General features: G+C 44.3%; 2 protein-coding genes across 2 annotated transcripts; both read left to right on the forward strand.

The window, feature by feature from the left end:
• Nucleotides 1-69: 69 nt before the first annotated feature.
• Nucleotides 70-5,631, forward strand: ABHD14A (abhydrolase domain containing 14A). The gene is given in 4 exon segments (XM_072420389.1): nucleotides 70-931; nucleotides 2,394-2,509; nucleotides 3,310-3,545; nucleotides 3,920-5,631. Coding segments are annotated over 4 exon segments (774 nt in total). The 5' UTR covers nucleotides 70-689; the 3' UTR covers nucleotides 4,100-5,631.
• Nucleotides 5,632-9,689: 4,058 nt separating this feature from the next.
• Nucleotides 9,690-18,273, forward strand: ACY1 (aminoacylase 1). Its single transcript, XM_072420391.1, has 15 exons — nucleotides 9,690-9,758; nucleotides 10,249-10,333; nucleotides 11,409-11,473; nucleotides 11,999-12,103; nucleotides 12,409-12,503; nucleotides 12,990-13,054; nucleotides 13,198-13,290; nucleotides 13,469-13,525; nucleotides 13,842-13,915; nucleotides 14,399-14,448; nucleotides 15,032-15,176; nucleotides 15,588-15,656; nucleotides 16,322-16,401; nucleotides 16,680-16,740; nucleotides 17,809-18,273. Exons 1-15 carry the CDS (start codon nucleotides 9,705-9,707, stop codon nucleotides 17,971-17,973), a joined length of 1,263 nt encoding a protein of 420 aa, XP_072276492.1. The 5' UTR covers nucleotides 9,690-9,704; the 3' UTR covers nucleotides 17,974-18,273.
• The last annotated feature ends 252 nt before the right edge of the window (nucleotides 18,274-18,525 follow it).

Raw genomic sequence — 18,525 nt, forward strand, 5'->3', positions numbered from 1 at the left:
TCATTTATTTCGCATCTTAAAGTGCACATAAGGCACGCTGAAGTGACCGCTTGTGTGCCAATGTAGCATGCCGTAAGTGCTGTTCTTCATACATGTAATCTGGTCGGTGAGAAGAAGCAATAGAAAGTTTCTCCCGGTGATCCTGCCACTAATACACTTCCTGTGTCTGGCAGTTTGCTCGCTGGTCTCTCCTGGTTGTGTTTTGTAGTTCTGATAACAAAGTTGAAGATTTTCGGAAACATTGGAACAGATAACAGGCAGAGAGCACAGGAAGTGATCCCATTACAGGATTTCTGGCAGGCTCATAGTGTTTGAAGTATCTGAGTATTATAATGACATTGGTCCCCTGAATGCCCTCACTTTGTACAGCGCTATGGTATATGCTGGCGTCATGGAGGTCAATAAAGGGTTAATATGGAATCAGCAGCTAGCAAACAGAAAAGAGAATAAAGTTACAATATTCAGGAGTGGGAATTGTCCCATAAAGAGGCCCTGTCAGCCCGCCAATCACCGGTGTGAGGGAAGCGGCCATTCCCCGTACGGGGAGGGGAGCCAATGACGGAGGAGGGGGAGGGGCAGTAACGCTGCAGCTGGGCGGAGCGGAGTTCGGCCATGATAGCTGGCAGGGTTGGGGTGCCAGGACGGTGAGCTGGGAGGACGCCCCCTCCTGTTGGGGTCAGGGATACAGGATGGCATTCGGTCGGCACAAGCTGGCGGTTCTTCTTCTGGTTCTGTCCATTTCCCTCCTCCTCTATCTGCTCCTCCCCACTGCCAAACCAGAACCAGAAGAACCCAAACTGGAGATTCTGCGATCCGAACCCCAGGACAACCTGAACGTCACCGTGCGGAGGGCCACCCTGTCTGGGGATTGGCCCACCTTCTACCGGGAGGCCGTGCCACGCAGCCCCCTGGAGGGCGGCCCACCGGAGAGGTGAGGGGATCCAGATGTTACCCCGGGGTCACCCTCATCTCATCCTAGGACCCCCAGACACCAGGAGGCGCTCAGACAGAACTGCCACCAGATATCTGCTCGCTAGGTGCAAATATTGGGGGCCAGTAGGGATCCTTGGGGTAACCCCATCGTCCAGACAGCCAATCATTGTGCTCAGAACTGCGTCCCACAGTCAGGTGACCCCTCAAATCTGCCGCCATTGCAACGAGCATGCCTGGAATCCCCAGCAGTGACAACGCTTGCCTTGTGTCATCCAAACATTTAACTGGGGGTCCCCAAGTTTTTGACCCCAAATTTAGGGTTTCAGGGTCGGTTTCGGCTGTCTAGCCAGCTTGGAAGGGGTTACACACCATTCAGATGACTGTGGAGCCCCCCCCTTTTTTTTAGTAGAGCAGGAAAGGGTTAAAACATTGCCATTAGATGGGAAGATTTCCCATCACTTCCTGCCCCTAAGACACAACAGGAAGTAAGGGGAAATTCAAAGTGAGATGAATTCTGTTTGTTGTCACTGTTCTACGCGGTGGGGTTCGGGGGTTAAAATGTGTTGACTTCTGGTTTTCCAGGGCTGATCACTCGGCTGGGGCAGCACAGACCCACAAGATGCGATGCCGGGGTATATCAGGTCCACATGTGACAGATGGGGAGATTCACCCCTCCCTTTAACCCCTTCATGTCAGTCCTGCCCACAACAACCAATGAGGTTTCAGCTACTTTTGTCCTTTGTAATCTTATTGGCTGCTTTGTTTTCTGATGATTTTGTACAAATATCACTGTGGCCAATTTCCAGTAATTAGAGGAACTGCAGAAAATAATGACCCCCTCCCCCTCCGCTATCTCTGCCACCCCCGCCGCCTCGGGCACCAATAATGGCAAATTTACAGAAAAGTCTCATTATAGAAATCTGAATTATTAGGCTGAGGAGTCTGCTGGGGACAAATATCAGAGTAAGCTGCAGGGGGGCACCGTAGTATCCTCCATCATGATCGGCCAATAGATAATGACGCTCTGTTTTTATCCTATTGGTGCTGCTGATCCCCTGCGGCCTCTTTTATTCACTTCCCGTCTACATGCATCATCTCCCGGGTAACTGTAGACCATGCCTGGGCAATGTCCGGTGACGTGGCTGACTATATTCTCCATCAGAGGGCGCACTTGGCATAGGGACAACATAGGAGAGAAATTGGAAGACAAGGGACACAGTGTTGTCATGCCATAACAGGAAGTACCAGAACAAAACTCTCTATGGCGGGATCACCAGAGGGAGCTGGGAAAATTATTTGGTTTCTGCGATTGGGTGGAATCTGACGGTAGGTTAAGTTTCAGATTGCCGATGTGTTGGGTTATGGTTGTAGCTCATCGTGCAGGAAGTGGAGCGTGCACAGGAAATTTCTTCCTCCAGTATTCAAGAATTGATGCGGATCTGATATTTGTGTGTTCCCAGGTTCACGGTGCTCCTCCTACATGGCCAATCCTTCACCTCCAAAACCTGGGAAGATTTGGGGACTCTGCAGATCCTCTCGGAGCACGGATATCGGGCACTAGCCATCGATCTGCCAGGTGATTGGGAAGAGGAAAGAACTGGGATCAGTGCAGGAGATCCATTGGAATGTCAAACCTGGGGGGAAGGGAGGTACCTGGGAAGGTAGTAGGGTCAGGGAGCTACCTTAAGGTCAGGTATATAGGGGGGGGGGGGTTGTAAGGTTAGACAGCAAGTCAAGGGATAAGGACTAGATGGGTGGACAGGTTAAGGTTGGGGAGTAGGTGAGGGATTGAGGGTTAAGGTGTGTGTGTAGGGTGGTGGTGATGTGGGTAAGATTAGACCTCGGGCAGGTAGGGGTAAAGATTAGGCAGCACAATGGGATTCTAACCCTGGAGGACATCTTGGAGATCCTGCCAGTTTGAGCACTTTGCAGGCTGACAACACTAGGCCACTGCCTTTCAAAGAGCAGGACCGTTGTCACCCTGTTGCGTGCATTCTCTTAGCTGGCTATGGGGGAGCCTGTCAGGTGTGCACGAGGAGAATACAGAACAGATAGACAGCTGAATGGCCAACTGAAAGAGCTCACAACATTAAACCACTTCCACTCAATTATCAGCAGCGTTGTCACTCAGGAGAGTGAGCTCATCAGCTGGGCTGTCTGATTGGTATTGCCTGCTTATGAAGCGTTCGCTGCAGGCTGACAACGCTGCTGATAATTGAGAGGCCGTGGCTTAGGGTTGCCAGCCTGCCATGTGAGCTCCTTCAGTTGGCCGTTCTGTGCAGTCCTATCAGGCAGCGCTATGGAGTGGACACAGTAGGGTGACAACATGAACGTTGGCAATATAACACATCTGAGCATGTCTGCTTTTCATTACAGGATAAGGCCAATCACTGCAGGCCCAGCCGATGTCATCAGAGAAAGGACGCACAGATTACCTGCTGCACATCATGGAGTCCCTGGGGACCCGGCAGCTGGTTCTCATCAGCCCATCCATGAGCGGTCTGTTCTCCTTACCCCTCCTCCTACAGCATCCGGACCGCCTCCGAGGATTCATCCCCATCGCCCCTGTAGGGACCAAAGGTTTCAAGCGGGAGCAGTACCAGCAGATCCAGGTAGGGGGAGTGTCAGGGACCCGGGTGGGAAGTATAGAGTCATAAAGGAGCTTTCAAGGGCCAGTCCACCCAGAAATGATCTTCCAGATATAGGTGGAGCCTTATGGCTGCCAGATACCTGAAATGATGACACTGCTTCTACCGTATATATGGTGACATGTCAGGGATTCTTTTCATGGGGACTTATAAAGCTGATGACAGGTCCACTTTATCTCTCTAGCATCCATCATAACTGTCAGTAGTTGGAGGGACCCTTTAATGTCACTGACAGTAAGTAGTTGTATGTAGGTCACATGTTCTATCCTCCATACATGCAGAGTAGTGAATGTTTTTCGTATTTGCAACTTTCATTACATCTGATTGTCCCCCCGCAGGTCCCCACCCTCATTGTCTATGGCACGTTGGACAACAATCTGGGCGTCCAATCCCTGGAAAGCTTGCAGAACCTGCCCAATCACACACTCGGTCCACTGAAGGGGGCGGGGCATGCCTGTTACATGGACAGACCTGAAGAATTTCATTCCTCTTTGCTAATGTTTCTCAGCAAACTTTAATCCTGCTCCTCGGGGCATCACCGTGACGGGATGAGTGCAATCTACACAATGCTTGCAATTGGAGGAAGAGGAAGGACTGCGAGGTCGGTGATTGGGAGATGATTGGTGACTTTCATGCATAAATAAATTGCAAGGGCCTATTGGCTCCTCTGAGTAAGACCTCAGCCCAGGTTTCACCTGTGTGAGACACCCCAGCCTGGGCCACCAGCCTGAAATTGTAATAATTTTATGGACAGCAGCCTAAAAAAATATAGATGACCATAGTGTTTATAAGGACATTGGCATGGTGGACCCCGGACTGCTCACAGCAATAATGTGATCTATGGAGTAATGGCACCGCTACTTCTAATGTATGAGTGGGAGGGACTGACATACATGTATGGCGTGTCATGGGAAGGGTTAGGTGTTGTGAGATATAAGGGGACACTGCAACTATATGTGCGCTATAAGAGGACCACTCTGAGATATATGGTAACCTCACTACTCTGTGAAAGATATATGGGGACCCTACCACTAAATGTGAGCTTTAGGGGGACCCTAACAAGGTATATGGGGGCCCCAGCACTATAGGTAAGATATACAAATACCCCAGCATTCTATGTAAGATATATGGGGGCCCCACTATTATATATGAGATATTTGGGTCTCCTGCACTCTGTGTGTGGTATATGGGGTCTCCTCCACTCCATGTGAATTAGATGGGGGCCCTGTCATGTAAGTTATATGAGGACCCCTTCACTGTATATTGGATGTATGGGAACCCCTTCACTGTATATTGGAGGCCCCTTCACTGGCTGGTTGCTTTATTATTATAAGATTTACCTAATATAGAATCATTGGCAGGTCACAAGGCACACAGGAGGTACAGGAGGTAACACTTTATACCCCTTTGGTACTGATATCCATGGCTCAGTAACTCCCCCTTGTGTTTGTACGATTCTCCTTCAGTGTTCAGCTTCCTTTACCAACCCCAAAGCTTCTCCCCAGTCTATCATCTGCCAATGGTGCCCAGCTGGGGAGAGGAATGCCAGCCTGCTTCCATACCCACTGGCTAAGCTGCAGTTGTTACATGGGATTGATATCAGCTGACATGGAGGAGGCAACATTTGACAGACGGATGATAAGAATAAGTTTCATGGAAGCATTTTGATACAAATATACAGTTGGATTTAACAATTAAGTATCCATAACTGGAAGAATCATAGGTTCTGCTTTAACTAGTATTCAGTCGTAATTCAGCCAATGATAAATTTGTTTTTTTGGTGTTGGATGGAGCACCTGCGGATATTACTGGTGACTGGCATTGGGGGCAGAGAGCCGAGCTTTGCCTAGATTTCCTCTCCCTGACGATACAAAAGGAAATCCAGCTTCAGATTCTAAACTGCCTGTCATTCCTAGAAAAAAAAAATACAAATGTAAAAATGTCCCACAATCAGCTTTATCAGTTTTTACAGCATGCACAATGCAAGCCAAGCATGGCAGTGTGTTACCTTGTGATGTCAGATAATGATGTAATAAATACGTGTTGGTTATTTTATGTCACAGCTGTTTCTGTTGTGGCTTTGAAGGAATTGGGCTTTACAGTGAACTAATTTTTTTCCCCGGCTGGAGAAAAGTATCGGTTCACTTTAATGTTTTGTAGTATCTACTTATGTCCACTAGATGTCAGTCTGGGATAAAATACATAAAGGATGAGCACAAACTACTGGGGTAAATCTCCCAATTGTGGGAGGGGCAGAGACACAAACTACTGGGGGGGGGATTTTCAACACATTCACTAAGCTGAGTGAATAAACATTCATCATCCATTCAGTTTCCTGGGACTGCTGGGAGAAGCCTCAGAAAGTGACAACACATTGTCATTAGCGTGGTTTATGTGTGTCAATGTGCAATAACACAATTCACTCGATGTGAATCTCGGATGAAACATCTGTGTGTGGATGGAGAGTTGTAGCTGAGTCCTCCAGTGACCCTGCGAGGTTATTCTGGGCTCCTGCTGGTTCTGGAATTTTCTCCATTGTCTCTTAGTAAATTATAGACGGAGTCCTAAGTGGTGACAATGTAACCAGACGATGCTCTGAGGGCGATGATGTAACGATTAACAGAACCTGCACAGAATGTTCTGCGGACTTTGATTCATCTACTTGCAGGCCAGGTAGGGACAAAGGTAAAATAAATAGATCACTGGTCTGATAATAAACCCAGAGGTACTGATGGCACCAGAACAAATGTCCCCAATGGAAGATTTCCCCTCTGTTCCTTTTGGGGTGACAACCCTTCATATTTTTGATTATCCATCACACCAGCACAATAGATTCATATCTCCCCAATAAGAACACAGCAATAAAAACCTGACACAGGGTCTAACCCTCCGCAATCCAACATTTTATAGTAATTTACCTTTATTCAGACATCTGCAGGGTGAGAGGCCACAAAAACAGGAAGTAGATTTCTATGTCAAGGGTTTTGTGTTTTCTGGAATCACATGTGTGTGTTATACAATCCAGATGTACAGACAATTGCAGGGTGTCATCAGTGAAGGCTGCAGGGGGGATCAGAACTGCCGACACAAATAACATCATTCAATGGTCACTTCATGGACTCTGCACACGGGGGACCAAATGTGACGAATTCATGCAATAATCTCGGATACAGTTAGATATTACAGGAATCCTGCTGGATGGATCTGCAGAACGCCATGTGCCATATTGTTTCCCCATAATTCTGTTTCCTGAGGGCCCCTCAATCAGGGAATATAGGAATTTGTAATGGAGACATGTTTGCTGCATCCTGCAATCAATACACCAATCCCATCCCCTACCCTGCAATCTTCTGTACTATACTGTGAGATCAGCGTGTTCCTTTTATAATATAAATAATGTTTATTACAGGCACAGGCTCTGCTTCCTTCTTAGTACATTGGTTGTGTTTTACATCCCCTTCTATTTTAACCTCCATATCCCACACAGCTTATTTTCTCCAGCAACGTCACTTGCAGCAACAAGGAGAATAAAAAAATAGCAGCAGCCCCTGCTTCCCATTAGCCGTGCAGTCTGGTGTATTTTATCGGCATCCCCAGCACATACTTTGAGGCTGTGCACAGCTGAAGGGGGTTTTAGAGGCTGATTGGTTCCTGACTGAATCCTGCACTGCCATTGGCTGCTGGGACTTATATATCTTCTCATCTCCCAGTCACCAGTGCCTGTTGTAGTGTTAAGCTGGGCTGATCTGCTGCTGGTGTGTACATTTTGCTGATTTACTGTTGCTGATCCTGTGAATTTATGCCGCCTGTACCAACCTTTTGCCTGTGACACTGACTCTGCTTCTGTTTTGCCCTTGTGTACTTCATGGTGGACTGATTTTCTGTTTATGACCTCTGCTCTGTACTCCGGCCTTGTCTCTGTTGGAATCTTGCTACTGCTTTATCTGTGGGCTCCTGGTCCTCTGCCAGCCCTTTCCCGGATGCCATCCCTTGCGCAAGTCCTGGGGGCGACCGGGTGCTGGGAGACGCAGGGATGAGTGTGGTGTTAGATTGGGGGACTGGTGTCTGGCGAGTACTGTTGCTGGACCAGGGCCCTACAGTATCAGATTCATTCTGTCTTACTGTAAATATTAAATTGACTGCAGTCTCTAATGGTCTGAAACACCCACAATGTTTTTAGAAGCCAGACTATGCGATCAAGAGAGCCTAGATTTTAGGCCATCTGAAGACTGATTTACTAAGGAGTTCAGCATGTTCACTTATCTCTCATTTTTCTTAGTTTGGTAAATGAATTGAAAATTCACTTAGCACAATCACATGCAAGAAGATTAAAAAAAGGGAGGTCTTCACTTTATTTGCTGAGCTATTCCTTGCAGAGTGAGCAGCCTACTCAGTTACTTACACAGTCGTGCAGCTGGCCATACCTGTGTGCAAAGTAAATTGCTGCTGGGAAGCAAACACACGCAGAACACCAGATTTGTAAATGCAATAATGAACAACATGCACTGCAATTGCTACAGCCACATGCAAAAAAAATAGTTCCCATTTACTGCGAAGAAGAAAGCAGCCACCGTCTGAGTAGAAAAGCCAGAGAAAGAGCTAGACAACAAGTGCTTGTTGTGGGGCAGCAGTAGTATCTCTGCACAGGTCTGGAGCTTCCTGCTGTGTCAGTACTTTTCAACCGTTAAAGCTCATTCACCCTTCTGATCGGAGAGCTGTCATTGTGACAGCAGAGAATACAGAAATCCCCCCAGCGGGGTCACAGACATCGGACAGCACTTCTATAATTATTTTCATAATCAACATTTAATGTACAGCACTGCGTAATATGTGGGGGCTATATAAATCCTGTTTATTAACAAAAACAATAATATATTCAGAACTCCAGCCAAGTAGCAGAGTTCCTTCCTTCACTCTGCTTTTTTGACTTACTGTGATATTTTTTTTCCTTTGTTTTTCACATTTGATAGATACATTGTCAATATAAAAAAATATAAATACAAATATTATTATTATTACTCATTTCTATAGCACCATCATGTTCCATGACACTGTACGGTATACAATATAGACAAATATAAATGGAGTGCAGCAGATACACTGGGAGGGGGTGACCCCATGAGCCTACAATAATATTATAATTAATATAATAAATAATACTCTGATAATACAAATAATAAAATAAATACTCTGATTCTATATATTAAAACAAATACTCTGATCACACAAATAATAAATAAATACTATGATCATATAAATAATAAATAAATACTCTGATCATACAAATAATAAATAAATGCTCTGATCATATAAATAATAAATAAATATTCTGATCATATAAATAATAAATAACTACTCTGATCACACAAATAATAAACACCCCTTTCCCAGGCTCTGTATTATCATCACATTTGTCTTTGTTGCACATTACATTGTAACATTGTAACTTCTCAGGTGGCTGAGCTCGGGGATGGATTGCTGATGTCTGCCTGGCTCTCCTATATAGGGCAGTGCTCTGAGTGGTGTAGTGATCACAGAAAGCTGGAGCAGTGAGTAAAGAGACACAGGGCAGAAGTGGGTGGCAGTGCTGGAGACTGGCAGGGGGGCATTTCATGGTGTAAATAGGCTCTACAGAGTTGGGGAAACATTGCAGCAGCTTCTTGTTATCAGAGGTGACAGCTAGGGACAACGCAGGGACCCCTCCCTGGTGGGGTTTTATATTTTGTGACTGGCTGTCTGATGTAGGGCTGCATTGTATTGGCATGGACCCTATATAGAAAGGCATGCTGGGATATGTAGTTCATGCTGTGGGTATTACAGCAGTGCTGATAGAGCTCTATGGCTCTGTAAGGGTTAAACAAGTATAACGGTAACTGGGCATGTTGGGACTTTTGGTGCTCCATGCTAGTTGCATCAGACTTGGAGCACTTCTGAGAGACAGTGCATGACTATGGACTTTGTACAGCACTGCAGGATATGTTGGCGCTATGTAAATACGAGATGATAATAATACCAGGGACTCACTGACAGAAGTAATGTAAAGAGGCAGAAGGAAGGGGAGGGACTGCCAAGGCAAATGCCAGAGGGGCAGAAGGGCAGCATGACAGTGCAAAATAGACATAGATGGCAGTAAGGACATTTGGGGGATGGGAGCAGATACAGAGCAGAATATTCCAGGTGGGATCCCTGCAGCCATCATACATAATGCAGGGTGTCTGCTGTGATAAAAACAACTGCTAGTTGGATACAATTGGGTATTTCCTAAAAGTGTGTGCATTAGCATGAGTGCATGTGATGTAGAATGTTGCAATAAACGCTTGCCAAGGGGGCAGAATTCACAGTCACACCTCTGATCAGATGGTACGCTGGCACCTGTAGTTCCATGGCTTTAAACTCCAGGTGCCCTTGGGTGACTTGTTTATTTCTCAGAAGCTTTCAGATAACAGCTGTAGTGGTGGAAGGATCAATTCAGAGCCTTGAGGCCATGCTGGGATTTGTAGTTCCTCTGTTAGTAAGGACAGTTAGATCTTCTTTATTATTGCCTGCTTTGTCACTGCCAGGGTTAATCAAGGCATGCAAAACAGGGATTAGGAAGGTTTGGCTGTAAATCCTCCAGTTACTGAGCTTGTCTCTGCAGCGTTCATACTGAGAATATTGTTCCCCGCAGATGACGAACCCCACTGAGAACCCCTCGACCACCCGCTTCCAGGAATATCTGAGGATCCGCAGTATCCAGCCTGAGCCAGACTATGGTAAGAAGGAGCACCAACGCTGCAGACACCCCTCTGCAGAGATCCCCTGTCCACTTATCTGGGGTCCTCTCCCCCCCTTCTGAGATCCCTTTTTGCCTGTACTGAGATACCCCCCTCCCCTGGGATGACCCCTCTTCTGGGATCTCCCCCTTTCTCTGAGATTCCCACAACCCCTTGGAACCCCCCTCCTCCCTGTGATCTCTCCTTTCCCCCAATATCACCCCCTCTTCTGAGATCCCCCCCTGCTTACCATGACATTCCCCCCACTCCCCTGAGACCCCCCGAGATCCCCCTTCCCCTAAGATTCCCCCTTTTCCCTGCGATCCCCCTCCTATGACCCCCCCCCCCACAGAACTTCTCTTCCCTGTTCTGCAGCCGAATAGTGAACTCTGTACAGTGCTGAGCTCATCACAAGGAGGGAAAGTTCAACACTTTGCTAGATCCAACTTGTTGAAGGAATGGCGGCCATTAAAGGTGCAGAGTTTACATATGATTGTAACAATTATACAATTCTGCACTTGGGAAGAAGAGATCTGACATCTATATTAACAAGGAGCTCAGTGCTATTTGGCCCCTTTAATAACATTAAGAACAGAGGAGTGGGGAGGTGTTTTGTAGTCCTGGGGTGACAACACTGCTCCTCCACAGATACACACAGTGAGTGAGTGCATTTTATGTTGCTGGGTGAACGTTGGTGAATGCAGTGAACCTGAACTAATTTTGAATACCCAATCATATTCTAGTAAAATCCCCCGCTGTGTGTTTTAAAGTTGCTATTCTCATGATTGGTGGGGTCAGGTTCACCTTATGTAATAATGTTTTTGCAATTGTTGTAGTAAAATAACCCCATGGTGGGAGGTCAGGCGGATGACCAGTCAGCAACTTGCAAACTTCAGCTGACTTTTGACCACTCATGTGTGCTGAAACTTCCGGCATGGTCATAAAATGGGAGGGGGGATATACATTTATCGTCCAATAAAATTAATAGATTTATATGAAATTTCAGTGATTATCTCTCCATGAGATTATATCAGATCATTAACCCATAAAATCCCCCTTTCTTCCTGTGTTACAGATGGAATTCGGCATTTTTTGTTCAAAATGGCGGAAGAGATCGGACTGGAGAGCCGAGTGCTGGAGGTCGGTGCAATGAGAGCGATAAAAAAATGATAATCTTCATTTATCACATCTGCCTGAATTATTAATACTCTCCAAGACTGGTGAGGATAAACTATCATGAGGATAAACTATCATGGGAGAACCTGGAATGGACCTGGTCCAGGAGTGAAAACATTTGCCAAATATTATCAAATAATTTTTTTTAAAACCCATTCGAAGTTTGCTGGGTCACCCACGTTCTCCCATGATAGTCTATCAGGATATATCATGATATATCAGCCTGATTGTGTGAAGTGCCATGGAATATGTCATCACCATATATATATATGCATAATTCAAGTTACAATGTTGCAGTCTGATCACTGGAAGGGAGGGGGGAGGAAACACTTCCTGATGACAATTTCTCAGCCCAGGCAAAGTCACTAACAAGAACTCAATGAGCTTTAAACATTTAAGCATTCTGAGAATGTTGCTGTACATTGTGACACCTCAGCGATTACAGATAGTGACCGGTCCTCTTTATTGGTAACGCGTTGTCTTTTGCAGTTTGTTCAAGGAAAACCAATCCTCATCCTCACCTGGACAGGGACACAGCCCCACCTCCGGTCCATCATCCTGAATTCTCACACAGATGTGGTTCCGGTGTTTGAGGTGAGAAATGCTATAATAATTCAGAGGAGATGCAGGGGCTCCCCTCATGCCGCCCCCGGTTCTCAAGCCTTTAATGGTGGGCCTGACCCCCTGGGGTTCCCCCAGCCATGGAGTCTCCTTTCCCTTGCTGCAGTCTCCATCCTTCTGATGCAGATTCCTATAATGTTACCCTAATAAAAGCTCCACCCAAGAAACCTTCTAGCTTTTGCCATGGCTGGGGGATAATTTCCCCAGCTGAAGGTAGAAGTACTAGCTGTGGACGTAAAATTAACGAAAAATGATTAAGATAATCAGTATCATTTCAGGAATTCTGGACCTACCCACCCTTCTCTGCCCACAAGGATAAAGATGGGAACATCTACGCCAGAGGGACGCAGGATATGAAATCCGTCACTATCCAGTAAGTCAGTAGGGGGTGGAGCTTGGTGCAGGGTAGGGCTTATTGTGAGGTGGAGTTTGGTACAGGTGGAGAGGGCGGGGTTTATTTCAAGGGAATAGGTTGGGTTTGGTGCAGGTGATGGGGTTTTTTTAGGGGACAAGAGGTGGGCTCTGGTGCAGGTAGGGAGGGCTGGGGTTTACTGTAGATGAAAGTTTGCTGTACATGAAGAGGATGGGGTTTTGTTGTAGAAACAGGTTTTGGTGCAGGCAGATATGAGAACTGGCAAGCACAAATCAGAACAGAATTAGAGGGGAAGGAAAGTATTCTTGGCAGGGGGAAACTGGGTCAATGAATATCATGGAAGCAATTTTTTTATTGGTTGTGTGTGTTTTCTTCTACTGTTTTACTAAAAAGGGCATCTTACTAAATTTCAGTAATTTTGCTTTCATTTTTGCTATTTTTATTTTGGAGCCCCCCCATCTTATGCCCCCTTTTCCTATCCCATAGATATCTGGAAGCTGTCCGCGAACTGAAGGCTGAGGGATTACGATTGACGCATTGGACGGTGGAACTATACTACCTATTTGATTTGTACTGTGTAGGGGGGGAGGGGGGGGGGGACTGATCTCTATTACAGCACCATGGAAAAGTCACACCACCAGTACTGACCCTCATCAGAAAATAGCTAAAAATTAACTAACCTCTATTTCTCTAACAGATGAAGAAATTGGGGGTCACACAGGGATGGAAATCTTAGCAGAACACCCTGAATTCCGGGCACTGAACCCTGGAATTACCCTCGATGAAGGTAGGCGACCCCTCCTCTACATTGGTGTAAATTTCATTCTATTATTGTTCATCTGTCTATTTTATTTATTTATGCTAATATTTTTTTTCTGTTTTTCTCTCTCTCTCAACCACCCCCCTCCCCCCTCCCCACCTCATCTCTCTCTTTCATTTGCTCACTGCTCGCTTCCTTTTTTCAGGTCTTGCAAGCCCCTCGGATGAATTCAATGTATTTTACGCAGAGAAGTGTGTCTGGTGTAAGTTATTTCACCTTCCTTTACAAATTGCTGAACTCACACAGCCTGACATCATCTGAATGAAAATTCTATACCCGGCATATCTGAATAGGGGCATAATTATGGGGGCAAAATCAAAGCTCCTCCCCATTGATAGCTCCATATTTTTTAATCTCATCATCTTTAAGATTCAATGAAGACAAATCAATCTGTGTCAGTTGATATCACACAGATATACAAAGCACAAATAAATTCAGGGAAATCTGTTATGTGATGGGAATGTTGTCAGTGTGAATGTTCTGGTGATCAGTCTGACTATCTGCTTCTGGATCCGCAGGGATAACGGTTCATTGCAGAGGTGACCCCGGACATGGCTCCCGATTCATAGAGAACACGGCCGCCTCCAAACTTGTGAGTTTCCTTAACTTTTTATTGTAAAATCTGTGTCAGGGCAAAATAATAATAAAAATTGTTCATTATATCACTGCAACATCCCCACGTTTTATCCTTTAATAATGCAACCAGCACCAACAAATACCTGCTAAGATTCTGACTTTCTGTAGTGAGCAGACAACACTGTCTCCTATGTTTTAAAATCCCAAGCAGCATTATCAGCCTCTCCCAATTCTCCTCTTTAGGAACACAGAACATCTTCCCCACCTTCCTTCCCCTCCTATCCTCATACCATAGAATTGTTTCTTTTTTTTTTCTTTTACCTCCCCATTTTCAGTTAGGTTGATTGCAGGATTCAAAGTTCAATAGGCAACAGCCAATCAAAAGTCATCTTTTGCTGATTTTGATTTGGATTGTGATTGGTTGTTGCATCATTCTCCATAAATCTCCATAAACTGGATGCCTTTATAATTCCAACATTCATTTATTTCTGTTTTTCAGAATTCAGTCATAAACAGTTTTCTAGAATTCAGAGAAAAGGAGAAGAAAAGGTAAATCTTTGTAATAATTGTAGTAGGCGGGTAATGAATGTCTGGTTTAGCCATGTATACAGATCAACTAATCAGATATCTCTGACATTCTTATATTGTACTCTAGTCCGAGTGCAGCGGCTGCAATGTTACTCAGCAAAATCCATGTATTTGTTTTGTATACAATCTGTATTGATGATCAGATTGGTGCGGTTTGCATGGAAGTGGCTTTTACATGTTTGTTGTTAAGGTTGGATTTATACTTTTTTCTACCCTAAGCCAGCTAGATAGTGATGAAGGAAATGCTGCCTCCTAGTGGTCATGACACCCTAGGTCATTACTCTAGGTTCGTGTCAGTGGTAAACTGATGAGGATGATTTACTAAGGGAATACAGGATGTTCACTTACCATGGTCAATGCTGGAGTCCAATCATGTGCAAGGAAAAATAATATTTTTACAATACTGTGCATGTGATTGACTAATCTTTGATTTTACTCCACTTTGCTATGTGAACAGCCTGATTTTCTTTAGTACATCAGCCCGAATTTTTCTTACACATCTGTCATCCTAATAATAATAAGACCTGCTCCCGTTATGTCTCAGATTGCAGTCCAACCCCCGACTCACGCTCGGAGACGTCACCACAGTGAACATGACCAAAGTGAACGGAGGGGTCTCTTGCAATGTGATTCCTACCGAAATGTCAGCAACCTTTGACCTCCGCATCCCCCCGACCGTCAATTTAAAGGTAAGCTGCCCTTCCAAGATTCTTCTCTCCAAAAATCTGGCCAATGAATGTGAACAATGCAGAAGTAGCTGCAGTGCCCCGACCGTCAATTTAAAGGTAAGTTGCCCTTCCAAGATTCTTCTCTCCAAAAATCTGGCCAATGAATGTGGACAATGCAGAAGTAGCTGCAGTGCCCATACACACCACAATTTAATTGACCGGCCATTTAATTGTTTTAATATTCCCATCAAATCTACCAAAAAATAATCACGTGTCAGCATTTTGTGATCACTGTGATTGGTAGGCTGGAAAATGTTTAATTTCTTTTTTATAAAAAAGTGCAGACCAGATCATACACTAGATGTGAAATTTGTTCCCATTCATTAAAATAATTTTGTTATTTTTCTCTGATTGTCGTTTCCCCTCCTGCAGGAGTTCGAAGCCCAGCTTGAGGGATGGTGCCGTGCTGCCGGTGATCAAGTGACCTGGGAGTACCACCAGGTATGTGGGTGGCTTGGGGCAGTTAGTTCTGTGTTAGAGCTTTGGTGATCACAGGCGAGACGTCCTATGCAGGTAACAATTGGCAATGCCGCCCCTGCACAACCGACTCCCAAAAGCAGCTGATGTATCAGTTGGTGGGATGGGGGGAGCAGCCAGCAGCCATGAAAGAGAGGAATCTGACAATAAAACATCAGAAAACCTGAGAGGTGGTTGGATCATTTAAAGAAGATCTATGACCTACCTGTAAAAAATGTTTTGGAGCAGTTAATTACAAAGCAAATTTACACTTTCTATCCTCCTGCAAAGTCCCACAAATACCTGTTGATCCTGCCAGTAGAGATGTTCTAATGCAGCCTCCTATAATGGGGTGACCACACTATTGCACAGCTTCTGCGTTGTCACTCTTAGGTAGGTTGTGCATTACAGGGAAGATGTGGAAGGGGCCAACTTTTTTTTAATGACAGTGCTAGCCCCTCCTACTGTGATCTGCAGCATCTGGGAGATGTCACTTATCACACATTAGGTGGATAATATTGTATTTTAAAGAAGGATTTCACATAAATTTGTCCTTTACCTGTTGCATTTCCTGTTTTCTAGAAATGTTGTCACTAATACCCAGCTTATAACATTGCAATATATAAATAAAGTATCTTTTTTTTTCACAGAAATGTATGAATCAGAGGATGACAACCCCGGATAACTCCAACCCTTGGTGGAAAGCGTTCAGTGACCCCTGCAAGGAGCTGTGAGTAGATCAGTTGCATTTTATGTTTAAATCTGCTTAAAGTTGCTCACTTCCTGTTCATAGTCCAATAAGATGGTGACACGGCATTCTGGAAAGCAACAGAAATGAAAAACTTTGTCACACCACTGATTATTTGGCACAGCAGAACAGAATAATATAATGTTGTTGGGTGATCTAAGTTACATGGATGGATGGATAGATGGATGGATTTATAGATGATGGATGGATGAATAGATGTATGGAGTTCTGTGGGGTTTCATTTCATGCTTTGATTTCAGAGGTTTAAAGCTGAAGCCGGAGATTTTCCCAGCTGCCACTGACAGTCGTTATATTAGGACGGTGAGTACAGACCAATCATTTCCTTCAAATCCTCTCTCATCTGTCTTGTTATAACAAATGTATTGCAAGGCTGCAAAATACTTGAAATGTTTCAGAAATTGTGATCAGTCAAACTTCCAATCCCAGTTAGTATACTGAATTCATACCCAACACAACACAAACTGAAACAAAAAATTGCTTCAAATTGATCTTAAAATCATTATGCACATTTTTATTCACAGGATAAATCAACATTTAAAAACAATATTAAAACTTTAGAGTTGCCAGTTACTCATTGTATGCTAATAATTGGAATAGCTTCTAATCCATTAGTTTATTCAAGGTTTATATAGGAGACAAATGTCTTCATTAATATACCTTCCATGGAGTTGGTGACCCTTCACTTCCTTGAAACGTTTCGCAGTTTATTTAGCTGCTTTTTTGGGAATAAAAAAAGAGAGGGGAGCAGGAAGATGAATCGCAACCAATCCATTTCAGACAACTTTAGAACAGGCAACTTTTCCACATATGTTCTAAATCTTTATTTGCAATGTGAATCTACTGGACATGTTAAGACATCTAAATAAATAGGAAAAATTTGCGCAATATGTTGGCACTAAATAAATATAGTATAATAATAATAACACATCTCCGATTGATATAATATTAAGAAGAATGATTCTTATAAATTAGGAGTGAGTGCAAATTGTGCATTGACCGATTAGTGACATTTGGAAGATAAGTATTTCCATATTGGAACATATTATTATTGCCACTGGTCTGGATAATTATTGACTTTTGGTAGGTGATTGATCCTGTGCAGTGTGCTGTGACCATTTACTATTTTTTGACTTTTTTTGGAAGCAGTTGTTTGTTTTTCTTTGTGTTGATATTGTAACGCTGCCTTATACAAGGACTGGCACAGAAATGGCTGCATCTGCTGAGACATTGCCAGCTTTTATCCTATTGCCATAATAAAGAATGAAATGAGATATAAATTCTGCATGTTTTACTTTTTTGGATTTTATTGTCTTCCTCCTCTACGTAATCTATGGTAAAATTTATAACCCTCCTCATTGCTCTCCCCAGGCCGGTTTCGATGCCCTTGGCTTCTCCCCCATGAATAACACCCCAATCCTGCTCCATGATCACAACGAGTACTTGAATGAAAGCGTCTTCCTGCGTGGGATTGAGATTTATAAACGCATCCTCCCGTCTCTGGCCAGCGTCCCCCCACTGGATGGAGAGCATTAGAAGGCTGAGGGGGTGAACCGTGACTGTGTTGAGATTGGCGACAATGACTTTGACTCAGGGACCCATTGCCACCTCCCAAAGAACAAAAAAGGTGGCAATTTGGGTAAAACCAAACTTAACTCAGGGCAATAAAATACCTTCAGCTGCTCCCTCCATTGTTCTGGATATCTACTCCAAATGTTCACATTGCCTCAAAGGACTGAAAAATGTAAAATGGTTAGTGGTGTAAAATATGGGAAATGAAATTCATGTGAATGTAGAATGTCAAAGTTTCCTGAGATAAATGAATGTAAGGTCTTATCATTGAATTGTGTGGTTTTTACATTATTAGTGATTTTCTTGCAGTGCTGGCGCACTGGATTGAATTTCCAGTAAGAACCCCAATGATTGGGGCTAAACTTCAGGCAAACAGCTGGAGTTCCAAAGGGTTTTCGTTCTGCTTATCCAGTGTTGAATTACACACAGCCCTGCCACATAGTACAGCACTAGCTTGTAAGGCAGGAGACCTATGTTTTATTTGCTGCAGTTAGGTAAAACTTGTAGATCTGGTCC

The sequence above is a fragment of the Pyxicephalus adspersus genome, chromosome 8 (genome assembly GCF_032062135.1).
Source record: "Pyxicephalus adspersus chromosome 8, UCB_Pads_2.0, whole genome shotgun sequence".
In the NCBI taxonomy this organism is placed as follows: Eukaryota; Metazoa; Chordata; class Amphibia; order Anura; family Pyxicephalidae; genus Pyxicephalus; species Pyxicephalus adspersus.

Coding starts and splice junctions, on each gene's coding strand:
- ACY1 (XM_072420391.1), top strand. CDS start 9,705: ATGGCAGTAAGGACATTTGGGGGATGGGAGCAGATACAGAGCAGAATA. Junction 9,759..10,248: donor TACAGAGCAGAATATTCCAG/GTGGGATCCCTG, acceptor TGTTCCCCGCAG/ATGACGAACCCCACTGAGAA. Junction 13,916..14,398: donor ACACGGCCGCCTCCAAACTT/GTGAGTTTCCTT, acceptor TCTGTTTTTCAG/AATTCAGTCATAAACAGTTT.